Genomic DNA, 26,416 nt, shown 5'->3' with positions numbered 1-26,416 from the left:
AAACCTGCTATCGGGTCTCCTCTGGTCCTTCTCTTCACTAGACTAGCCATGCCCAGTTCCTGTAACTGTTCTCCCAATGCAATAGCAATCAATCAGTGGAATAGTTTGCCTTCAGAAGTTGTCGATGCCCCAACATTGTAGGCTTTTAAGAAGAGACTGGACTAACGTGAATAGTATAGGTCTCCTGCGAGAGCAGGGAGTTCAACTAGATGACCTCCAAGGCCCCTTCCAACTCTATTACTGTTACTGAACTGCAGTCCTATTTAGAGTTCACTTCCTGCCAAGTTCCACCATGCTCAGACCTAAGGAACAATGTTCAAAAGAACAGAATGAACTCACTTAAGGAAAAAAAATCAGCCTTTGGAGGGCGGGGCAGTGTTTTTGTTTTCCACTAAAGATGCATGCATAAACTCTGGGTTACATTTAGTACTAAGTGTATTATTGGAATTTCATCTTTGGCTTTCTCCTGAACCAATTAGCAAGTTTCAAGCATGTGCAGTTTTCACCAAGGATGCCATTAGGGAATACATTTGAAATAATGAGATATGGAATGCTTACAAACATATTTTAAACCATGTATCATTGAACTGTAGAGAAATGAAGACCATTGTCAGTATGATTTTAATGGAGCCCTTTCAGCATGTTTATTTCTTGATAAACACAGAGTATTAATCCTAATGTTTCCTTTTGGGGTATCAGTGTTATGCAGAAAAAAATAGTAAACAAAATAAATTAGAATCTACTGACAGTAAAATTTAGATTGAGTAATGATGACAAGAGATAAGCAAAAAAGGTAAGTAAAATCTAATGAAAAAATTTATACCTTTCCCCCCCTTACCTATCATTGTTTCCACTATGTCTGTAAACTGTCTCAAGAGTTATAATTTTGTTCTTTAATCCCACTGTATTCTACTTTTCATTTTTTTTCCTGACCAACTCTTCTGTATAACAACATGGTTAGAATTGTGTTCTTATATGGCATCATTTTTCTTCTTCTAGCAAGCATTCATTCACAGACCATATATTTCCCCTGACTATCAATTTTTCTTAAAATTTCTATCCATTTTCTCATGTTTAATAAATTTTCTACCAAATTAGGCAAATTTCATCTACTTATTCTATTTTTTGTGATTTATCTCTAAAGCCGGCAATTGTTTACTGCATTTTCTTTGTCCAACACATTTTTGTTATATTATTGTAGATCCATATTCCTTGTGGCATCATATAGTGCAATATTTCTAGCAACTTCTTTAGGTTCTTGGCCAACAACTTTATTGTTGCATATAAAAAGTACAAACATGCTTATGTAATCAATGACTCACACCAAATAGTTGTTGATCATGCTTGATATATTCTCTTTATGACAGAGACATGATCTGATAACAGGAGACTTTTGCACCAGTTCTTGTCACAGACAGATCATTCCTCATGACAAAGAGTTTAATGGGGGTTGCTAACCTCCACAGGGAGAAAGCATTGATTCAAGATGACCTGCCTGAAGTGCTTGATCAGGGGTCTTCAAACCTGACAGCTTTAAGACTTGTAGACTTCAACTCCCAGAATTCCTCCAGTCATGTTAGCTCAGGAATTCTGGCAGTTGAAGTCAACAAGTCTTAAACTTGCCAAGTTTGAAGACCCTTGTGCTTGATGAACGTACAGGGTTTTCAGGTGGGTCTGAGGAATTCAACAATTAGGGCAGCTCTATGGAATGTATTGATAGCCTCTTGAATATGAAGGCAATAAGTATATTACATAGGGCTGCTTCTTTCAGCATGACTGAGTTTTCTGTTGAGTTTTGGGAAGTTAAATAAGTAAAGAGATACTTGGAGCAAGCTTGGGGAAAATGATGTGAATACAGCTGAAAATAGGCATGAGCAAAAATCTGAGTCTACCTCATGTAATAAGGGCAACAAAGCAAGATTACATTTCTGTGAGATGGGCAGCACATAAATATGATTCAATAAAACATTTCTCACTCTTGTTTTCTCTGCAGAATTTGCCCATTGCAGAATTCAGAGTGTCCTAAGCTTCTCTAAAATTACAGCTAGAAGTAGCTGCTGGGAAACTGCAATTACCTGGCTAAGCATTTCAGAGATAAGGTTGCTCATATTTCTCTTTGAAGCTGGGCGGACAATATCTTGCTAGCTCCAATGATGTTATATCTAGCAGGGTTATGAAACATCTGCAAGAAAACAACCAAGCTCAGGGAGTACCAGGGATCCCACAGTATCTTAAAATATTGCAGAAATGATATATTTATCTGAGTGGGCTTTGAGCCTGTGGCACTTGAAGTGAGGAAATTGTTGAGAAGATGCTAGAGCAATAATTAAAGCTCTGGAAGACATGTGATATCTGGCAGTTGGGAAACAGGCCCTAGTAAGGAGAAAAAGCTGTGTTGATTGTCCTCATGGTTGTAAGCTATCATGACTCTCCTTATCTTCTCAGTGACAAATATTTGTCAACCAGGGACAAGTAATGTCTGTTTGGGCCATCTGTGAGGATTGGAAATTGGAATTGGAGGCATTTTTTGCATTGATTACAATTCTATTTGAGTGGGTGGATCTGACCCTGGCCCAAAAAATCCTGGCCTTATGCTTGGAGTCTGTTAGAGGCTTGATAGGAAAAATAGGTTTATACTTAAGCCAAGCAAAATGCAGTAGATGTTAAGTCAGAAGCCAATTGAATCGAGGTTAATATCATATATAACTCTTAGCAAAGTTATGCTTACTCAGCACAAGTTTACTACTACATGTTTCTTTTGGATTCATAGTACCTGCTACAAAAGCAGGTGGAAGTTGTAGCCTGTACTGCCTTTTGTTCAGCTCCAGTCGATGCATCAATTGTAGATTACTATAATTTGTTCTTAATGGAATTGCCCTCAAAGACCAGCCAGGAACATCAGCTGGTCCTGGATGCATCAGCATCAGCAGTTAAACTTACTGAGCAATCTAGGCACTGCAAAGTTACACTACTGTTCTGAGAGCTACATTGATTAGCTTGTTTTCTGAATGCAGCTTAAGTTATTGGTCATTAAAATTCCTTTTGTTTAGAGCCTTGATATCTAAGACAACTCCTTTCCCAATTAGAGCCAATTCTGATGACTAGGGTGGATGGCAAAGATCCCTTAGTTTTAAATTATTGTAATCAAGAAAAATGCCCAAAGCACCTAAAGGCAAGATTAAGTCAAGAAAATTGAATCTGCAAAGTATTTTGTTGCTTTTGCTGGAAGGGTGTGGAAAACAAATAATGTAATAAAAGATAATTTCAAGAGAAGTACAATATTGCTTCTGGGCAAAGGTTCAGTGGGCCACACCCTGTTAAAAAACAAGTTATTCAGATAGGAAAGCTGGTTGATTTACATGCCTTCAAGCTGTAGCAAATGGCAAAATTATCTTGTTTACTTATATTTCTGGAGCCCATTTCTGCAAATCCAATCATGCTATGGAATATATTGGAATAAAGTATGATCTTAAAAAAGTAACGCATATATCTAGTTAATTAAATATTAGAAAATTTAAATACAATCGACAATATATGGTACATGACGTATTAAGACATTATAAATCAGCGGTCGCCAACCGGTGGGTCGCCACTGGTGGGCCGTGAGAAAATTTTGGTGGGCCGCAGACAAATCTCATCCCCAGAGCACCCCCACAAAGCAATTAATCCAGGCAGCGCAGCGGGAACCCTCCCCGCCCACTCCTTACCCAGTAAACTTGCCTGCTAAATTGCTATTTTTCCTTTTTCCAACCATCACCTGTTCTGCTGTGCCGGGAGATTTAGATTAGCTAGGATGCAGGAAATGGTTGGATTTCTTGCTTTCTAGATAGTCTTTAGATCTTCAGCTCAGCACAGCCGAACCCCCCTTAGGACTGAAGGTTTGCTTGCAAGCAAATTCAGTGCAGATTCATGGCAAGCAAATTTGAGAGACTGAGCTAGCCAATGGCAGATAGATAAATCACTGAATGATTCTGTGAGCAACTCAATCTGCCTGCTTTTAGGTACAAATTAGGCCACGCCCACAGAACCGGTTAGTGGTCCCTGGGATCTAAAATTATGAGTTTGGTGGTCCCTGAGGTCCAAAAGGTTGGCGACCCCTGTTATAAATTATGCTTGCAAATAGAAATAATCAAAGCAACACTACGGCAGAAAAAATCAAAATTATTGATTATTAAGTATAGTTAGATAAAATCTACCAGTACCTGAACAGAGAGAGCTCTAAATAATAAGTTTACTGCCTACTCTGTTGACATACCATTGAGCTCAGAAAATTGCTGCTTCAGATGGATAGGTGCTGAATACAGGTGAAACAATTTTTATAGTTTGTGGTAAGATTCACCAGAAATAATCCAAACTTTCAAGTCTTGTATTCTCCAGATCAGGGGTCGCCAACTTTTGGACCTCAGGGACCACCAAACTCATAATTTTAGATCCCAGGGACCACTAACTGGTTCTGTGGGCGTGGCCTAATTTGTGGGTGTGGCTTGGTGGTCATGTGACTGGCTAAGCATGGCTTGTATGTAAATGTTATAAATATTTATATAAATATTGAATTTTTTATAAAAAAGAGCAACTTTTACCCAAAATCAGGCAAAGCAGGCAGATTGAGTTGCTCACAGAATCACAGATTCATTCATAGATCTATCTGTCTGCCATTGGCTAGCTCAGTCTGTCACATAAAATTTGCTTGCGAGCAAACTCATAAAATTTGCTTGCAAGCAAACTCACAAAATTAATTCACAACACACCATGCATGTAAATATTGATTTTTTTATAAAAAAGAGCAACTTTTACCCAAAATCAGGCAAAGCAGGCAGATTGAGTTGCTCACAGAATCATTCAGTGATCTATCTATCTGCCATTGGCTAGCTCAGTCTCTCAAATTCGCTTGCCATAAGTCTGCACTGAATAATAGAACCTTCAGTCCTAAGGGAGGTTCGGCTGTGCTGAGCCAAAGATCTAAAGACTAGCTAGAAAGCAAGAAATCCAGCCATTTCCTGCTTCCTAGCTAATCTAAATCTCCTGGCACAGTAGAACAGATGATGGTCGGAAAAAGGAAAAATAGCAATTTAGCAGGCAAGTTTCCAGTAAGGAATGAGTGGGCGGGGAGGGTTCCTGCTGCGCAGCTTGGATTAATTGCCTTGTGGGGGTGCTCTGGGGGTGAGATTTCTCTGCGGCCCACCAAAAATTTTCTCATGGCCCACCAGTGGGCCACGGCCCACCGGTTGGCGACCACTGCTCCAAATGGACTTGAACTCCCATAATTGCCATCTATTATGATTACCACTAGCAATTCTTAGGTTTAGAGTTTTAACATGTTTATTTGAAGAGCACCATTCTATGTTAAGTGGATGCCATCTTATGCAGGAATGGATAGGCTATAAATGTTCTCCAAGATTGTTTACTTTCATCAGATGAAGCAAATCTGCTCAGCTGTATTTTTACATTCATTGAGGATAGAATCTTAAATAAGTAGGAGATCCTCTCAAAGAGTCAGACCTTACTGATTAAGCTGAAACTGCCATATTAAAGGTAGTAAAATATTTTCCTATCTTAGACAGTTGTGATATCAGTTAATATATTGTTTCATATAGATTATATTTGTAAAGTTCAGATACAGCAGCATTCTGCATGCATCAGTTTGCAGTGTTGACCCCTGTGTTGGCAACCAGAATTGTATTTATGCTGTTTGGAAAGCAACTTAACCTGTTTCAGAGAAAGGTCTTTGAATGCTTTGTTTCTTGACATCAAATATTTGCAGTAAGTAAGGATACTGTAATCTAAAATTGTGGTTTACAGTTACCTTAACTGCAGAGATCAGAAAAGCTGAGGCCTTCACCACTATTAATATCAATCCTTTCTATGGTTGGACTGTAGTAAGTGAAAAATAGGGAACAGTTGCCAGGAGAAATAAGAGGATTTGTTTCTTCAGGCCAGGCATACTGAAAGCCTGTCACTCAAGTTTGTATATGCTGTGTTTTGCTTTGCATATTACCCCAGAAAACCAAGTGTCATTACTGTATTGACTGCAGTTCTTGATTTCTCCTGTGAGAGCCCTTTTACAGAATTTAACTTTTTATAACTGTGTATTATAAAAACTATTATTATTACAGATAATTATATGAGTTATTTTTTAGAATCTCAGGAAGGTGTTTCAGCAAGATGGTATTAAAGCTGACCAAATTCTAATCAAAAATTCGTTGATTTCCAACAGCTGATGGGTATGATAAGTACTGAGAGGCTTTTCTAATTGTTTTCCCCACTAGGCGTTTGCTCAGTTTGATCCTGAGGGCGATGGCACAGTGGATGTGGAAAATATGCTGGAGGTTCTCAAGAATTCTAGTGGTGCAAATTTGCAAGGAGAGCTTAGTCACGTAATCCGGCAGATGCAGAGTTGTTCACTTATTCCAGGTAAGAAAAAAGGAAGGAACATGTTCCTGTCATCTTCACTTAAACGATCTTTGATTTGTGCACTGGAGCAATCCTTTCACTGAGGCCTTCGACAGTCCTGGTTTAGATGGATACAGCTTTTAAGAAACGTGATGTTTCAAGTTGTGTATGTGCATGTATACTTTGTCTACTGCCCGAAAAAAAATATTATTTAAGTTCATGAAGCTTTTCCAAATTTCTAGAGAATAGTGGAACAAAATTATATTTTCAATGCCCTTATTTTATCTCCTTCAGTTTTTTTAAAGGTATGGTATCTAACTGAACCTTGCAACTTTGAGCTGGAAACTTTTATAAAAATACCTGAAATTAAGCTTAATATGAAAATGTGTCCATTGGTCCTTCTAAGATGGATTAAACCAAGCATTAGTTTCAATTTAAGGTATTATACAGTGAAACCACTGATTACTTTTTATGTGGATACATAATCATGGATAGCATTTAAATCATGACATAAGTTTATGCTAAGCAATACTATCTGATTCCAATCAGCCAAAATTAACCCATGCATTTTTAGCATTTATGCTTAAAATAACCCTTTCATGAGTTTTACCAGAAATAGTTTTTTTCTCTTTTTCCAGCTCTATATGATTGATTATGTATCATAAAGTTGTTGCCAACTTAGATACCACATAGATAGATTTTGATAATCTGTTCCTAACCTGGTTTTTCAGGTTTTCCAAAGATGCACTCAAAGCCACTATAACCGAGTTCATCTGTTTGACTACTAGTCATCCTTTCTTTCTATCTTTCCCTGCATTACAGTTTTCACCGGAGAGTTAGGCCTTCGCATAATGTGTCCGAAGTAGGATAATTTGAATCTGGCCATTTGTACTTTGAATGAGAACTCTGGGTTGGTTTGTATTCTCAGGATATTCAACATTCAGTTTGAAAGTACCTATAATTTTCATTTGTAGTGAGGTTTTATTAAATTCCCAGAGTGAATATATATTGGAAAGGATATGGTAGAGTAAAATGAGTTTTCCCACCAACTTTTATATTCTTTTCTCTGAGGATCTTTTCTTTTTCTTGCAGGTTTTGTAGATATATTTTCAGACTCAAATGAGCGCCTTAGTCTTCATGCTACTATGATTCTTAGATTCCTGCATCGACATCGTATCACCAGCACTGTTATCCCATATCCAGTCTTGGAATACTTTAACAATATTTGCACTATGCGATCTTCTGTACTAAAGGATTCTTTAGATCGACTACTCCTAAAAGGAAAAGGTATTAAAAATTAATTTTTTATAGATTTACTTTGGGCTTGCTTATTTAAAATAGTTATATCCTGTTTTTCTGTCACTAAGCCTTGAAGGTAGTTTTCAAAATTGGGTACCAATGAAGTCTATATTGAACTGACCGCCAAAAAAATATCTATTTCAATTACAATTGATTCTTTTACATTTGGAATGCACCACTTAAACCCTCCACCCCACATCCCTGTTCTCACTCCTATGTCCTTCATCTCATTGTGGCAACCTAAATAGGGCTTCCAATGCTGATATTACAAAAAAGACAGGCTTATATGAGAGAAGGAATTTGTTTAGAAATTCTCCCATAATCAAAGAAGTATCAGACTGACAGTTGGGATTTATAATAATCTGACTTTTGTATTTGGATTTGAAAAAATTAGTTAGTGGTGTGTTGGCCTATGTGCTTTTCTTCAATTCCCCCAATACAGTACTTATGAAGACAGTGATTTAAAGCAGGATTCCCCATAGTGGTAAGTATCAACCCTCAAGGGTCAATGGGGGTTGACCAAAAGTGGTTCAGGATACCATTATTATTATTATTATTATTATTATTATTATTATTATTATTATTATTATTATTATTATTATTATTATTATTATTAAAATTGTTTTCATATAATGTTTGTGGGGGCAGTCAAGGAGCAATCTCAAAATTAATAAAGAGGTTGATGAGCTGAAGAATTTGGGGATCCCTGATTTACTACAAACTTATAGAATTACTTTCCCTGATGCTCTTCTTTTCCTGGAAGGATTGTGCAACTAACAAAGCAAGCTGCAGCATTGTGTAATTGTTAATTTAGGCAAGTGGATTTGTATGCTTTTAAGTGGAGCAGAGCCAAAACCACTTAAGTGTTCTAGGTGTTTCTGCAGCATTTTGGAAGTGGCCATCTCTCTTCTGTACTTAAAATGACCTAGAACAATGCTTGGACTGAAGCATGAAAGAAAGTACAAAACAGCAACTATTCCGTGACCATAGCTAGTGCTCTCCTTTGCTCCTTCCCTCCTTGAAAACATTTAGAAAAAAATTAATTGCTCTTCCACTGCAGCAGAGACCCATTCCTGAGAAAGCAATGATCAATGTTTCTCACACTCTGAAAAACTGAAGTAAAAGTATTTCATACATTCCTTTGCCCATAAATAGTGTGGTAAATTTGATTTGCACAAATCAGTCAACAGTTTTGTTTGAAATTTTTTGTTTCATTATTCAGACAAGTGCACATTAGTCAGCAAAACTGGGGAAGAAGTGCTTCCCTTTTTCCCCCACTCTCTATTCAAACTGCATCAAGACAGCTACAGATGTCAAAAAAACCACAAACAAGAAAAATATTAAAAAGTAACGTAGAAGTAGCAGACTCAGGGGGTGGGGTAAAATTCTTTTCTTCAAATTTTAGTTCTATTCACTATGGGATGAGGTAAATTTTATGATTTGTGAGAATGCAGTTTTTATATGTTTTTATGACTTGCAAATTGTATTCTGAGTTTGTGGTGCCACATTTTGAGGGTAACCACTGTGAAAGGAGAGAGCAGACATTCATAGAGAATGGTGAACAGATCTATCTATCTGATCATCGATCTCAAATGTATGTCTCTAGGAAGTTAACAAATAAAAGCAAAATAGTATGCAAATTGATGACATCTGTTGATAATAAGTGCTTCTGACTATCCTGTTTGTCCCTATATCTGATCATTTTACAGAGAGCCCTAGTGATTTAAATGGAAATCAGGAATTGGACAAACTCAAATCAGTTTCTAAGTGCTACACCCATATAGAAACCTCCTCTAATTCAGCCGATGTAGAAAAAATGACAAATGGAGAAACTTCCTCCTTCTGGCAATCGGATGGGAGTGCTCGATCACACTGGATACGGTGAGACTTTCTTGCTAAATATTTAGTAAACTGCCTAAGATGGCTAGAATAAAAACTGACATTCATGGAAATTGATCTATAATTCTGTTAAAACAAGATTCCCAGGTGTTAGGGTGGTACAACTGGATTGTGTTCATTTAACCAGCTGAATTCATCGATTAGGCCTGGCCTGAGCCTAATGCTGGCATATACTTAAAACATATGAACCCTGAACAGATAGAAATCTGACCTGGCCAAAACAAAAAACAAAAAAAAACCACCGCAAAAGCATTTTTCTCATACCAATTGATGGATCTAAAATAGCATGCTATGATTATCTTTCAGGACTATTAATTGCTTGCTTGATATGTTAAATATTATATGTTAAATGATAAATGTTTAAATGACAAATGTTAAATTATATGTTAAATTTGCACAAGAGAAACCTTTTTCTAATGGGAAAAATCTTTTCTCTTTTCACAATCTTCTGAATTATGCCTTCTTGTATCAGAGAAAATTGTAGTTTTAGCTAGATTTTATGTGTAGTGTATATTATATGCGCACATATAATATGCTATTTATTGCAAATAATTTAATAGAATAAAAATGATAAAAATATTCTAAAATAATACCGTGTTTCTCATATAATAAGGCCGGGTCTTATTTTTTTTTGAGTCCCGAAAAAATGGCTAGGCCGTCTTTTCGGGGGTGACTTAATTCCCCCCACTTGCATCTTCGGGCGGGCGGGCAGTGAGGGCTTGGATATTGACCTCGGCGTTGGTGAGGCACTTTGTATCGGGGTCAACGCAGGCAGCACCATATCCGGGTGTGCAACAAAAGTGCTTCCTAACGGCAAGCCCCCCCCCACCATTTCCCCACCATTTTGCATGTTTTAATATAGGCCTTAATTTGGGGGGAGGGGCTTAATTTCATTTCATGCCTATAAAACATGCTGGGACTTCCTATTGGGGGAGGCCGTATTGTTGGAGAAACAGGGTACATCTCTGATAATCTATTTTAGGTAAATGGAATTTTATTTCTTGTTAAGTATGTATTTGTTCCTTCAATTTATACAGCAACCCATCTCAAATATATGACTTTAGGCAACTGACAAGAAATTAAAAGTTACAAACATCATAACATAAACAAAAACACAACAGCCAAGATAAAACCATCCAGCACAATCAGTCTGTGTATCTATATCTGTAGCAGTATAACTAGGAATGCAGCCTAAATGTTGCAGCCTTTTGTTTTCTCAAGAGTCATTGAAATGGAAATGTTTTATCTTGTGAAATATAAGCCTATCAATTGATACAGTCATGCTTGCTATATTACGCTATTTTCTGTCAAGTAGACTACAGTTGAACTTATTTTTGTATTGGTTGCTGAGAAATGTGAGTATTGAAGGCATTCCTCTTGGTTTCTTCATGCTTTCATGAATAATGCTTGTATTAAAAGTTTCCATAACAGTGATGTGTCATCATACCTTAATTGTCCTGTGTTTGTGTTTTTATACTTCATTGCATACATTCTTACTTTGTGAGCCACTGAGGCCACTGTGGTTGCAGTTGATAAATAAACTCTTTCTTTCTGCCTTGCAGTTTAAAGATGAAGCCAGATGTCATTCTGAGGCACCTCTCCATTGCTGTCGCAGCGAACGACCAGAGTTACATGCCCCAGCAAATTACAGTAGCAGTTGGAAGGACTCCCAACAATCTCCAGGAGGTCCGAGATGTTCACATTCCCAGCAATGTTACTGGATACGTGACATTGTTGGAAAACGCTAACATTAGTCAGATGTGTGAGTCAATAACAATACAATTGGCTTTTTTGCTGTTTTTTTTATTTTAAGTAAATTACTGAATAACTTGGAAGCTAAAGGCAGAACTTGACACCCTTTTAAAGAAAGTGCAAGCAGCCATTGCTGTTATTTACTAAAACTGGATGAGAAGATAATTCACTCTGTCTTTCTCTATGAGAAAGAACATATTTATTTCTCTTTTGCTAAAAGTTTGTAGGAGATAGAAGCAGTAAGGCACTGCTTCAAGTCTCTGCAAATGTGGAACCTGAGGAACCTGAGGAGATAAGAGATGGTTAGCCTTCTCAGAAGCATCAGATGTGCCAATCAGCTATTCCTTTTCTTTGTAGTAGGGAGCTATGGGTGCATTTTCTCTCTTCCCATTAGAGTTTTGCAGGGAAGAGCAGTGAGGTCCAACAAATACTTTGTTAACTGTGTTGATAGAGAAAAACCATCTTTCTTTCTGTTTGTTGAGAAGGAAGTTAGTGGTAGTTGAGTGTTTCTGCAAATTGGGCTTTTAAAGAAATTGCAACCACCATCTCCTGCTGGCTTTTCAGAATGAAAAGAAGACTGTCCTCAAAATCTTCTTTCTCTGTGGTCATTTTGGTTTTTTTTCAGGAAATAGCTGTGAGGTTCCAATATTGCTTTCTTTAAAAAAGAAGCCTGAAAATAGAAAATAGTTTTTTTTCTGAAGAACGTGAGAGGAAAGGGGAGGGAGCTTCTCACAAGTAGGAGATAGACATGCAGATGTAAAAGGGGCTCATCTCTTAATCGAGAGGTGTCAATGTGTTCACCACCTCTTCCATCAGATAATTTAATTAAAAATATATTTCCTCTTAGCAGAACCTTCATCCCTTCGTAGCACCTATAAACTTACAAACATATTTGCACAAGTGAAATTATTTCTCATAATTCTGTCCTGAGGTTGTGGTTTGGTCCATTGCAACCATCATTATCTATGAAAACAGCAGCCTTGAATCTTTGGCTGTTTATTTGTGTAGAAATGGAATAGGGCCACTCAAAAATAAGAGTGACTTTTACATAAGCAGGCACTTTAATAATAATAAATGATGTCAGTGAAGACAGGGCATAGATTATTGGGAGCGCTAGCACGAGCTACTCTGGGTTTTATAATACCCGAATAAAGTTATACTCAGGACTCCATCTGCATACATATGTATACACGTCTAAAAGTAACAAACAAATTGAAAATTATTTGGAACTTTCCAGTATGTTTTTGTACCAGTTTGTTCTAAGGAGGAAAATTTCCCGCACTTAAGTAAGTTTGGGTTTCTCTCATATGTTTCATAGTGTAAGAGGAGGGTGACAGCACTTTCTCCTGTTCTTTGGGGAAATCTCCTTCCTTTGAACTTTGAACTTTTAGTTTTTCAAGGCCAATCAGCTCTAAACAGGATCACTTTTTAGTTATAGAAATATATTGGGGCACTTGATTGCAGATCTCAATTATTAGTCTCAATTCTTGATTGTGTAAATATACCTGCAACATTTTAGGAATCACTAGAATTTCTCTTTGGGCAATAGTCATGTATCATAATTATAACTAACCATTAAATATATATGCTGTCAGTGACAATCAAAACAAAATCATTTTTTTAATCAAGAAATTGTTGCCTAGGTTGCGTATATCAGCAACATTCAGCATCTGTCTATGAGAACAGAGACAAGAGGAGCCCCATTGGAGTAGATATGATAGGGCTGAAAGAATTACGTTATATGGAGTATTTCTTGGGTTTTTCTAAGAAATGTTTTCACTTTAAAACAATTGTGGTAGTGGAACCCTGTTTCAGAATAATGAAACAACGATACTGTAGGAATAATGGAGGCCAATCCATTCTGTTCTCTTCTGCCATTTTTCAAAAACTATACTATTATCACCCCACCCCAATGCATTATTGCTGGGTGTATATTTTCCTCTGTGATTAATAGTTTGAGGGAAGGTAATTGGATCAGAAAAAATAGTGCAGGTTGACTTGTATCCTGATCCAAATGGAATTATACTTCCCTTTGTAAATTCTGGTTTTATTTCCCCCCTAAGTAACTACTTTTAACAGATAGCCTGGCCATCTGCCAAATAAATTCTTGGCCTATATCCATCTGCTGTTGATATAATATACTGTCTTATTTCCTTGTAAATTTGATTGATTACTTCGATGTAGGAATTTATTCTTAATTTTGGCAATTGAGTCTTGAACTCCAATCTTATAATCATTGAGAAGAAATAATGCTCTAATGTCAGAGATGGTAAATTACTTGTTCTAGTCGTGTCCCCTCCCCCACCCCCGGGTTTTGTTTTTAGTAGAACTCGAAGAATTGAACTTGCAAACATAAGGCACGTCAGCGTCAGTGGCAGAACATAGTTCCTACTAAGTTATCATGATATCATAGGAGTTGTTCTCATGGTGCTGGGACATTCATTTGTTGAAATTGTTGGGTATTGTGCTTTTTAGTTCAATAGACTCATACAGAAGGATATGCCAGGTGATTGAAATTGTATTAATCCAATTAGGTTATGGAATACCATTTTACAATTCTCCAAAGCCCCAAAACCAGAACTGACATTGTCACAGGAGTATTGCTGGCCATTTAAACCTTTTACATTTGACAAACATGGGAACTATGTAGGTTTCCTTTGCTTTTTTGCTCTTAAATCACCCATGTCTTTTTCCATATAAATTCATGGGGATGTTGAGTGTTTGTATTTAGCACATGTACAGATACAGATGCACCCTTCTGGAGATAGTGCTGCAGTGTTTGCTTGCATTTAACTTGCTTGCTTTCCCACTGTTAAAAGATTAATAGTCTAGTCATTTCAAGGTCATGATTCTAAGAGTCTTGTATAGTTTTCAATTGATACCTTTTTCTGCTGGCAAGAGGTTACTTATTTCTCTGATGTTTCCCATGAAAGCATCTATTTATTATTCTTGACATGAGAAATGATTAGAAATCAATATTTAGAATGACTTCTGAGAAAAAAATTACTATTACTACAACAATAACAAAGGTGTGTAGTTTTCCCATTGTAACCTGATTATGAAAATGACTAGACATTTACTTTTTCTAAATTATCAATTTTCCCCACTGCTTCAAGAACAACTCTCTCACCTTACAAACTGTCTTACATAGAATCTTCAGAAAGTAGTCCTGCCTCAAAAGTCACCATGAGCCAAATGAGCTTACCTTTGGTTAGATTTGCTAACTAGGAAGACATATTAATACTCCCTGAAATAATTGAGATTATACCTAGAATACAATTGTGTTTTTTAAAGATTAATTCAACTGTGTAGCTGTGTGCCTTCAGAACTGTTCTTAAATGATGTATCAAGAATTGACTAATTTCTGAAATTTTCAGTTTGGCCCTTGACTGGAAGAAATTACCCTTGTTTGATATTCTTGACAGATGTACAGATTAACATCAAGCGTTGCCTTAGTGATGGATGTGACACAAGAATTCATGGTCTCAGGGCTATTGGGTACCAAAGAGTGAAAAAAGACTGTGTCTCTGTATGTGATGCTTCAGCAATCTGGTACTGGTCACTTTTGACCTCTCTGGTCACAGCATCCATGGAAACCAACCCTGCGATTGTTCATGCCATTCTGCAAAATACCCAGTAAGTTCTCTCCTCTTTTGGCATGTTAATTCTCTTTAAATCACTTCCCTGTTTTGAGTGTGAACATACCTTGTTGTATATTCCTTTATAGCATTAAAAAATAGTATTCATCCATATTCATATTGATTCACCCATCTAGAGGTTGCTCTGTAGCTTATGTTTGGAACTTTGAATGACAGCATGTAACTATCTTTAATCCAGGAATACAAAAAACTGATTTAAAATCCTAAACTATGCTAGTTTGGAACAATTTCCTTTGTTCATGCTGTCCATAGTCCCACAGTCTATAAATTTTATAAATACATGCTTCACTTTTATTAATGTAGTATAAACCTTCAAAATGAAGCAGGCAATATCTAACTGCTCTTTAAAAATACTTTGTTATTTTATGCACCATAATGAAAGTTAAAACTCCAAAACAGTTTAAAAACTGTAAGCTATTATTTTCAAAAAATAAAATTGTATAAAGTTATGTAATTAACTTAGTCACTAACTACTTTCTTCCCTGCCTCCATGGAGTGGAGGAAAAGCTGCAGGAAACCTAAAGGTATTAACTACTAGCCTAGTGGCCAAAAGATTCAAGGTCCATATACTGCTAGCCAAGGTCCATATACTACTGTAAACACTACTTTATAGATAACTATGTTGATGATCAGCCAGTTTTTAAATGTACCTTCAGGGAAATACTAAAAAGTGTACAACAGGACTGGATGGCATGGATTAAACAAATTTGATTGCAAGCTGGGATGTTTTTGTTTCTTATAGAAATTAATTTCTTTGAATTCTCTGTAGAATAAGCTCTCATGATTGAGCCTGTTATAGGGCAGGTATCCGAGTATTCATTAGCAATCTGCTTTCAGGGACCTGAATGGCTAAAACAAGCAGAGGTTGCTAAAACACAAAGTAAAAGCAAATGTAATTAAGTCCCTTGTTTCTTTGTTGCCAGATTCTTGGGCAAATATTACTCATTGTGGTGATAGGTTTGAGACAATTACTGATGGCCTGGCTTTTCTTTCTTTTCCCCTCTAGGAAGGCATTGCAACATATGCCACCTCTGTCTCTGTCTCCAGGCTCTACAGACATTTCAAGTTTCTTATCTTCCAATGTTTTGGAAGAAGTGGACAATTTTCTCCTGGGAATTACCAGGTACGGTAAGGGTTAATCTAGAATATAAAAAGGGGGAGGAGGAGGAGGATAGCAAGGTAGAATAAATTGCAAGTTTTTCAATTTTAAACTTTCTTTTTCCGTTCCAGTTACTGTGCCTCTCCAGAAGTAGAACTTACGCTGCTAGCTTTTTCTCTGGCCAGAGGGAGCCTGACCAAAGTGTTGAATTCACTTTGCACAATTGCTGGCCACTTGGAAACTGCTTATAAGGCTGCTTCTCTAATTACTTCTATGGCTACAGTCAGGCAAAACCTGCTCTACAAATATGGTAACCATCACTGGAAACTTTGGGCTTGGGGATGTTCAGTCCTCTCTGTGTTAGAATTTGGCAGATAACCTATTGTTGCGACCAGGAGTTTGTTTTGTTTCTCTGCTGGCCTTCCACAGTCCACAAACCACAGCACAGGGAGGCAGCCTATAGTCCACCTGAAGTTGTCCAGCATCTCACACATCTCTGAGATTATACTGATGAGATCCAGTAGCAAGATGGCCCATTTTATAATGTGTGGGGAAATATTTGGGAGCAAATTAAATTCCCTACAACCATGAATTAGCCATTTTTGTGCTAAGTGTCGTGAGCGTTATTTTGTGTGCCCCCCCCCCCCTTTTGTGTTGGGAGGTTTAAGGGTGAGAGTGAAAGAGATTTGCCTCTCAGAAGCTCTAGCCCCTTTCCCACTTTTTTCTCAAGCCCCCAAATGATTCTGATCCCACTTGAACATCTTAAGTTCTGTGCTACGCTGACTTTCATGGAGTCTAAACGATCAGGATGCTTCTGAAAAGTGACTCAGCCAAATAATTTTTTTATAATAGTAGAATTCAGTTCAATCTTTCACATGCAAATCCACATCTGATTCTCCTCCCCATTTTCCCCTAAGGTTGACTACTTCCCACAGTATCTGTTGTGGGGGGAAAAAACAGTTATTTACCTCCCTTTTGTTTTACTCAGTTTAACACCTTGCTATATGAACATACAGGTACTTCTCAACTTACAACAGTTTGTTTAGTGACCATTCCCAGTTAAATGGAAGAATAAATTTTAAGTTTTTCTTTCAACCACATACTTCTGCTTGTAAATGTTGGACCTGGAGTCATCCGTGTGAACTTAAGCTGAAATAGTAGAGGTTATTCTGAGTTATTCTCATCCCACTCTGTTCAGTTAGACTCAATTGGGCAGCCTGTATCTCTTCATAAAGCTTCTCTGCTTTTTCCAGGAACAGCCCTGCAGCTAACTCTGCAAGCTTGTGATGTCAAAGGGAAGGAAGACAAATCAGGACCTGAAAATATGCTCGTGGAACCATGGACAGGAGATGGTAAGGGCCTCCTTTGATTCTCATTTTCAATTCAATAAAAACATATCCATCTTGCTTTTCTGCCTCAGATATTAAAGAGCCATACAATTAAACAGTAATTTAGAATATTAAAAACCCAATAAACAGAAAAGAGCAATGATGTCAGACAATACAAATGTGTGACATATATGACTTCGCAAGACAGCCATCAACATGGTAGAAAGTGGTTTAAACTTATCATGAACTAGTATGGTGGTAAAAGCTTCCAATTTGAATTGAGGCTGGAAACAAAAGCAATATGCCAAATAACAGGAATTTTTTTAGCATTTTCTCAGACATGTTATGAACAACCAAAAGCTTTTAGATGTTCAGAGCCAACTCCATATTCAGCATATTGCAATAAAACTGGGCATGTGTAACAGTGGCTTGAAATACAAGTACTCCCCTGTTAACAACAGCAATTGGGACTGGAATTTCCATCACTAAGTGACGCAATCATAAAGCACAACTGCACATGACCATGCTGCTTAGTGACAGCAATTATACAACTTCCAATTGCTGCTGTTAGGCAATTCTTGCAATATCACATAGCTGCCATTTACAACCTCCTACTGGTTTCCCCCATTAATTTTGCTTGTTGAAAGCAAGCAGTCAAGGTCAAAAATGGTTATCACATGACCATAAGACACTTGTGATGTTGTAAATGTGAGCCAGTTACTGAGCACCGAGATTGTGATGACATTACATATGTCCACCCAGAACTTCGAGGACCGATCATAAGTATCACTTGTTCAGTGCTGTTGTAAGGTTGAATAGTCACTGAATGAGTGGTCATTAAGTGAGTACCATCCCTGCATTTTATACACTAGCCAGCCATCAGGAGTAAAGCAAGTTCCAAGAGCACACTCCAATTGCGAACTTAATTCTTAGACACAGTTAAGTTTTAATTAATGTGCACACCAATTGCATAGTCTCAAACGAACATGTATCAATGTGGAAAAGTTTGTTCTGAATATTCCAGATATTCTGCTTTATCCAAAGGCTTTCTGACAGAGACCGGAAAAAGACAGGCCAGCATCATTCTCTCAACTGGGACAGAATCAGCCTTCCAGGTCACACAAATCAGAATCAAGGTCTGAATGCGCTTCTTAAATATTCTTTGTGAATCTCTTTGTTTTGCTTTTTAATTGCATGGTCTTTATCAGTAAGATAAAGTTTTGCTAATTTAACTTCTTGTAAGCTTTAAGGTTTAGTCTGATATTAAACAAGTTTGTAGAACGTATATATCAAACAATAAAATATTAACAATAGCAGTAGGGAACCCATAATAATAATATTTTGTTTAAGAATTGAAATGGAAACGGGCTGGTCACATAGCAAGAAGAACTGGTGGTAGGTGGACCAAGGCAGTCATAGAATGGATCCCACTTGATAAAAAGCGTCCAAGAAAGAGATATAAAACAAGATGGATCTGACAACATCAGCAAGTATTGTGGGCCCAATTGTCAAAAGAAAGCTCAGGACCGTATTGGTTGGGGACATGCGGAAGAGGCCTTCATCCTGTAGTAGATAGACAATGGCTGAAATGAGGATGAGGATTATGAAATTAACAAGCAGTGAATATCTGTATCCTCTACTTTTATGAATGAGTCAGGTAATGCATCAAATCAATTTGAAAGTTGAGAAGAGTATTATTTATGTTGAATAAGATTATATGGAGCTTATGTGAGCTAATCTCAGAAGAGTCATTTAATTTTTCTCCTCTTGGTTTGTGCAATGCTAAACATGCTTTTTTCCCCTGATAGGTGCGAAGAGGAGCAATTGGAGCCCGATGTGGACTGGTATTTGCTTACAATTCCTCTTCAGATAAATTTCATGCAGATAAGCATTTCAAAAGATTCGAGAGCTATGACAAATGGAAACTAGAGGATTTCCGACACTTCCTAAAAACAAGGTACGTATAAAACAAATGTGCCTCATTCACATATTATGTTAAACTGCCTTTTATTAAGTTAGCCTATAAGCTTCTTTCATTGACAGTAACTCCCCAGGAGCTCAGTAGACAAAAGCCTTGCCTATCACTGCTTGCTTGCTCTTTTTAACTGAAAAGACCGACAACTGGGACTTTCTATGCAGGCTCTTTGACTTGTGACATTTCCCTGAAAACTAAGCATGACAGTCTGTTGGGACAGAAGACACAATCCCAACAGTCAATTCCAGTTTAAAGTGACCAATTGATCCACAAGATCATTTCTGTGATGACCAGGGTGTGGCACAAAAGCAACACAGCCAGAGAACAGGTCTAACTCCCCTTTATTGTTCCAGCTTTGCCCCCAAACGTCCCCACATTTACTACAAGTCCTGTAGCAAAGCTCTCACACGCACCTTCAAAAGCCTCTGGCTGCTAGTAGTCCAATAAGCCAGGCTAGCCCAAACAGTAACCAGAGCAAGAAGTTCAATGAAGCAGGCAAACGGGGGCAATCCCCACAAGACAGAGCACAGTAATCTCCAGGCGTTGGCAAGTGCACACGAGGCTCCACAGATTCAACGCTTGTTCCCAACAAATGCTCCTCCCACCAGCACCTCCTTACATCTGTCCCCAGGTGTGCCTTGTGAAGGGGGGTGGGGCACTCTCCTCCCTCGTTGCCTGCTCAGTCTGCATTGTTCTCGCCTTCTCTCTTCTCTCTGTGCTCTAGGATCAGGAGGAGATGGTCCTTGCTCTTCGCCTGAGCTCTATCTCTCCTGCGGCTCCTTGTCTACAAGCCTTTCTAATCCTGAAAAGCTCTGCCTGGACTGGCTGTGCCCTTCCCCAGTTTCCTCCAAGGCCAATGGAGCCACCCTCTCATCTCTGTCGGCTCTTGTTCCAGCTTATCTTCCCCCTGGCCCCGTGCTTCTTGTCATGCTGCACAAATCATGCTAAAAAGGAATGATAAGCATGAATATCTTTGCCTTAAAAAAATACAGGTTGTCCTTGATTTACAACTACAGTTTGAACCAGAATTTCCATTGCTTAAACAAGGTGGTTGTTAAGCGAGTCGTGCCTGATTTTTATGACTTTTTTGCCACGATTGCTAAGTGAATCACTGTAGTTGTTAAATGAATCACAAGGCTGTTTGGTGAATTTGGCTCCCCCCTCCCCCAATTGTCATCGTTTGTTGGAAGCTGTCTGGGAAGGCTGCAAGTAGTGATCACATGAACCCAGAACGCTGCAACCGTCGTTAAATAGGTGCTGGTTGCTAAGTGGCCAAATTTTAATCAAGCGATTGTGGGGATGCTGCAGTGGTCATAGGTTCAAGGACCAGTTGTAAGTCATTTTTTTTTTAGTGGTCTTGTAACTTTGGTCACTAAACAGACAGTTGTAAGTCGAGACCCTTACGATGTGAAAGGATCAGGACCTGTTTGAATAATCCCAAAATGCTGGATATGGAAGAATGGATTTTAGTTATTACTGCAACTGAATATTAGAAAATTCTTGCTAAAAGTAAAAGCAATGTGACAGTGGAACCCATTACGCAGCAAACTGGTGGGCTTTCACAGAATTTGTTCAAGACAAAATAGAAATTAGTTGCAGATGAGTTAGTTTGGATTTCCTCACTGAGCAGGAGGTTGGGCACACCTTGCTGTCATCTTCCTTAGTGCAGCAATGCTTTTGGATTATTCAGCCAGTCTTTCCGTTCCTTTGAATCTTCCCCAGAAAAAGAAGCTTGGTATTGGGAACCCTTTATTCTAGCCCTCTGGAGGTAAGTGGTACTTTTTATAAAGTACAAGTATTATTTTTTTTATGCTGCCTGTTTTCCAGAAGTAGCACTCTATGTGATGAACTTGGAGAGGAAGATCCTGTTGGATGGTTTGAAATGGAAGAGGAATGGGATGAAGTAGAAGTCAAAATGCAGCAGTGTAGAATATCTAAGGTAAAACAGACGCACTGTCTTTTTGTCTATGGATATGCATGGCGTCTTTCCTCTGAAAGCTGAAGATGACTTGTGTGAGGATATCCCTTCATTTTTATCTTCACAACAGGAACTCGGCCTAGAGAGAGTAACTGGCCCAAAGTCACCCGGTGCTTTCTTAGAATTAAGGAAAGTACACTGTATCATACTGTCTCTCATTGTATCATATATCCAGACATAAAAGAATAATCTATTACGTAATGGGTTCAGTGGTGGTTCAGTGAGATGCATACAACTTTTTGGTTGGACTTACTAGCCAAACCAAAACTCTTGGAGGTCAAGCAAACAGAAAAACATACTGGTTTGAATATTATTAAATACCTCCAATGTTTCCAGTCTTATAGCTGGAAACTTAATCCTACTTTATAGCAGGAAAGACTGGTGTCTGGTATGGTATGGTGTGCTGTGCTGTAGATAGAGAGTATTAATGTGCTGTTTGGTCCTACATGGGGGAAGGGAGAGCACAGAGATTGCCAGGCACATTCCAGGAAGATCTTTGGCCACCTCAGCAGTGTGATCTTGGCTTCCTTGTTCAGATGATTTAATAAACAAACCACAGGATATGTGTCTGTAGTTCGCTACATCCATTGTCAGAAGGAGCCAAATGGGTCGATGCTTCAGTTCATTCCTTGTTCCTAGTTAATCCTAAATCCTGGCTAACTTTGTCTATCCATATTAAATGAATGTGGTCTATATCTCAACTTCGTTATTAGGCATTGCTCGGAAGGACTGTACCAAGATTGAGTCTTTATGTAGTAGTTCTGTTTCAGTTGTGCAGAAATAGAAAGTGGAAACTGGAAGACTGGGTTGTACTCTTCTCATAGTTGTGAAAGGTGGCAGGGTAGCTTTGGACCACAACTTTCTTTTCACCCAACCCACTTCGCTAAATTGTCATTATAGGAAAAGTAAGAGGTGGAAGCATTTTCTGCACCTTCTAGAGCAGGGGTCTTCAAACTTAGCAACTTAAAGACTTGTGGGCTATGCTGGCTGGGGAATTCTGGGAGTTGAAGTCCAGAAGTCTTAAAAGTTGCCAAGTTTGGAGATGCCTGTTCTAGAGTTATTCAGAAATAAAGGTAGGGTACTAATCTAATAAATACATGAATTATATATCAGGCTTAATGGAGGAAGGTACATTAATTTGCAGTTAGATATCTCAGTCACATCGAGCTAAAGGCAGCATTACAAACAGCAGCATTCTATGGTTGCTTTTTAATTTTTCCATTGTTATCCCAATTTGGTGACTGTTATTCTGTGCAAATTTGAACTGTTTGTATTAGGGACTGTTGTATTCTTGCTGTTAATAGAGTAAATCTATATATATTTGATCATAACAAAGTATAGCTTTAAAGCAGAGTTGTAATCTGGGGGCACAAATGTTCTATTAGCTTCTCTTATATCTGTCCTTGCCTCACACACATTGTGGGTGGTCCCAGAATTCAGCCTTTTTTGTTGTTTTTCAGGGTTTTGGATAGCAATTTAAGGAGCAAAATGTAATTATTGCAAAGTTTTAAGATATTTAAAGCCCTAATGATTGCCCTCCCTAAAATGCATCCTTATCCTGCATTCTTTTGCATTAAGTGCCTTGATCTAATGATAATTGCACATTCCTGGTCTAATGTAAAAAGTCACACACTATTTTAGATGTGTGCTAAATGCTGCAACAGGCATTGTGTTAAAGGCATTGCCCCCAACAGGAAAGAAGCTGTTCTGTAATGACCCGAATCAAACATTTTAGTCTTATGGATTCAGAACTCATATGTTGATGTTAAAAGAACTGAAAATGGATCAAACAGCACAGCTAACCATATTTCTTAGCAGGATTGTGCTTGTAAATCTTAGTGTGAAATGATTTAGTCTTTTTTTAATGAAAATTGTTTAGACTCATGTTAGTTTTCTGTTCTTTTCTAGTACTTGATGATAAAGTTCTTATGCACCAGGCAAGAGAAAGCTGAACGGCTCGGAGTACAAGGCTTAAGTGTCTTTGGTTATATTCGGTCAGCATCTGAAGAACCTAGCAGAAACAAAATCTGTAGGGAATGTGACAAACTAAATGGTGATACCGTTTGTGGGATGACTCTTCTTCTAAAAACTCTGTCCTTCATTCAACAACTTGCACAAGACTTGGTATGTGGCATTCTGTTCATTGTAACTTCTCTTCTGTAGAGTGTTTTGTAAAGACACATTGACGACAAGTTTTAATAAGCTCTTAAAAACAAAGGATCTTGTCAAGAACGACAATATAAAAGGATGCAAAATTTCAATAAAACCCATTCTGTATGGAATTCAGTTATGCAGAGGAATTATCAAAGGATTAACCAGAGTCAGATTGCATTCTCTTCAGAATGCAGATTTGCAATTTGAGGCATTTTTATTTGACCAGTTGCATTTAAATATCTGAGTTTCTTCCATCATAGCTGGGTGTGGCAGTGGGGTCTATGGTTAGAAAGATGATCTAGAATGATAATGCAGCTCCTAATGACATCCAGTCTATAGTATCCTAACACTTTGAATATACTTCAAAAGTAGTCAATAACTAGATGGTATAGCTAAGGTAATAACAAGTACATGATTATATGGCCCATTTCAGACTTTCAGATGTATTATGCAATTAGTATTCAGGGATTGGATTCCATTTCAGCAAATAGCAGATCATCAAGTGCATGATGCAAAATCAGTTCCCGCTCATTCTATTTAAAAGCTGCGCTTCTTGTCCCAACAAAATCTATTTCAAATCAAATTCTTTTCCATTTTATTATTTAGTAATTCCTCTTATAGGTTCAGAAGAAGGAAAGTGGTCAACGGTATAAATCGTATCTGGACTTCACAGGCCTGGATTTAAAGCTTTTCTGGAATTTTTATAGTAAACTTCACCAAAAGTAGGTCCCTTTCCACTATATTAAACAAAAATCGGTATAGTTAGTTGAATGTTGGGTTATCATTGTGGTGGTTATCAATAGTGAACAAAACCTTCAGCTTTGGTCTATTGTCAAATACATGAGTACAATCACACTGTCCTGTTGGGTGTAACAAATCAGCAGATTGGAAGATGTGAAACTGGTAAGTTATAATAAACGATAAACCACATTTGTAATTATCAGCAGGCACAATGCTGTTGTTAAAAGGAAATCAATATACAGTTGAAAAAAATAAAAATCTAAAGCAAGTATTGCATTTTCCAGAATTCAGGGCCTTCCAGTGGCATTTATTAACTCCCACAAACATGTGTTATAAAGACTTTCTACTGATTGGCATATAGGAAGTTAAACAACATAAGGTTCTAGGCTTGGTTATGTATTTAGGGAAAGCTTTTTAAACTCTGAATTACTGTCTTAACTATTGTTTCATGACAATTGTTTTGCGGCTTCTCCTTGTAGTCCAAGAGAAGAATGCATTGATGCCCAGGCCGTGCTCTTACAGCTTCTTCAGAGTTGTTTCTCAATGCTTACATCAGATCCCAAGGCTGCAAAGACTGAGAAAGCTGCTCAGAAAACAACTCTTGAAAGTACAGAAGCAGCAGAAGAACTTTATAAACATTTGTGTGAAGGTGATTATTCCTATCTTTCACTGCAACCCATGGATTCCATGTAGTTGCAGCTTCTTCCTTTAATACAATAATGTGAGGTATTTATAGAGCAGGGTGGCTGGCAATTCTTCAAGGAGTTATGGAAAGGAAATGCAATTGCTATGAAATTCCTGGTAACAAGAATCTCATACTGATTCTTGATTCCATGACAGATTCCTAACCTCAGATCCCAAGATGACTGGCACTTGGAGTTGAGTTAGCTTTCTGCTGGGGAAGGAGAAAAACTAACTGTACCTGAAGTTCACCTATTTATAGTCTCCCCGCTAGCTTCTTATTGTGGCCAGTTCCTTCTTAACTCACAGATTTTTTTTTAAAAAAAGCAGGGACCTTGTGCATAAGAATATCTGTTAATCTTTATTTAAATTTCTATTTAATCTCCTATTTGTTGGAGCCCAAGCCTCATTTCATACAGGTTGAATCCTAAGCCACTTCATATTAGCTATTTTCTGCTGGGGTGGGAGTTGTCGTCTTCCAGCCTGGCTATTACAAATTGGTACAGCTGCTGAAATTGTTACATACTAATTGTAGACTGTAATTTATCCTCCCAAAACAAAGATACCCTTAATTGGTATCTTCTTGGTGGGTCTTAAAGAAATAGAGGAAATACAGATAGTCCTTGACTTAATAACAGTTCATTTAATGACTGTTCAAGTACAACAGCACTGAAAAAAGTGACTTGTGACTGTTTTTCACACTCATGACTGTTGTAGCATCCCCATGGTCACATGATCAAAATTAAAACACTTGGCAACTGGCTCATATTTATGATGGTTGTAATATCCCAGGATCACGTGATCCTCTTTTGCAACTTTCTGACAAGCAAATTCCATGGGGAAATCCAGACTCACCTATCAACTGTGTGTTACTAACTTAACAACTTCAGTGATTCGCTTAACAACTGTGGCAAGAAAGATTGTAAAGTGAGGCAAAACTCACCGAACAACTGCTTCACTTAGCAACATAAAGTTTGGGCTCAATGGTGGTCGTAAGTCTAGGAATATCTGTATGAGATGAGATTATAATAGAAGTTAGAATAAAAATAGCAGGAAAAGGAATTGGAGTTCAAAATGGTTTATTAGGCCAGCATATTTTTATCTTTTTTAACACACAGTTGTTAACAGTGACAGTGAGTCCACACCGCTGAAGACTCTGAAGCAGGAAGTGACTAACACATTACTGAATGGAGCGGCCATCTTTTTCCCCCAGAGACATACCAGGCGGGAGCAGCTCTTTGCAATGCTGGTATGTTGTGTAGATCAGTGAAATGTAGCTTTTGTTGTATCTGTTACTTAAAAGTACTTTTTAAGATTAGATTCTTTAGATGCATGCATCTTCTGTCCAATCTACCTCAACTTTCCTACCAGAAACACATTTTTATTAGTTGTAATATTTATTAACTCTATTTTATCTTGTACATGTTCATTGTAAATAACGCTATCTAGATTCCATCCCTG

General features: G+C 37.7%; 1 protein-coding gene across 1 annotated transcript in view; it reads left to right on the top strand.

Moving 5' to 3' along the window:
* ZZEF1 (zinc finger ZZ-type and EF-hand domain containing 1) overlaps positions 1-26,416 on the top strand; it is a 70,563-nt gene that overhangs the window by 1,341 nt on the left and 42,806 nt on the right. Inside the window, exons 2-16 of the mRNA XM_087957901.1 lie at positions 6,267-6,411; positions 7,483-7,677; positions 9,399-9,570; positions 11,151-11,350; positions 14,766-14,976; positions 16,006-16,122; positions 16,230-16,408; positions 17,352-17,450; positions 18,471-18,562; positions 19,235-19,383; positions 21,229-21,340; positions 23,288-23,503; positions 24,155-24,255; positions 24,754-24,923; positions 26,074-26,204. Of these exons, the coding sequence (XP_087814027.1) occupies positions 6,267-6,411; positions 7,483-7,677; positions 9,399-9,570; positions 11,151-11,350; positions 14,766-14,976; positions 16,006-16,122; positions 16,230-16,408; positions 17,352-17,450; positions 18,471-18,562; positions 19,235-19,383; positions 21,229-21,340; positions 23,288-23,503; positions 24,155-24,255; positions 24,754-24,923; positions 26,074-26,204 (2,289 nt within the window). The remainder of the gene's footprint in view (positions 1-6,266; positions 6,412-7,482; positions 7,678-9,398; positions 9,571-11,150; positions 11,351-14,765; positions 14,977-16,005; positions 16,123-16,229; positions 16,409-17,351; positions 17,451-18,470; positions 18,563-19,234; positions 19,384-21,228; positions 21,341-23,287; positions 23,504-24,154; positions 24,256-24,753; positions 24,924-26,073; positions 26,205-26,416) is intronic.

The sequence above is a fragment of the Notechis scutatus genome, chromosome 1 (assembly GCF_049901735.1).
Source record: "Notechis scutatus isolate UNSWTSFEM ecotype Mainland chromosome 1, rNotScu1.2, whole genome shotgun sequence".
NCBI lineage: Eukaryota > Metazoa > Chordata > Lepidosauria > Squamata > Elapidae > Notechis > Notechis scutatus.
The sequence above is the reverse complement of the archived record's forward strand: the minus strand, read 5'-3'. Positions and strand labels throughout refer to the sequence as shown.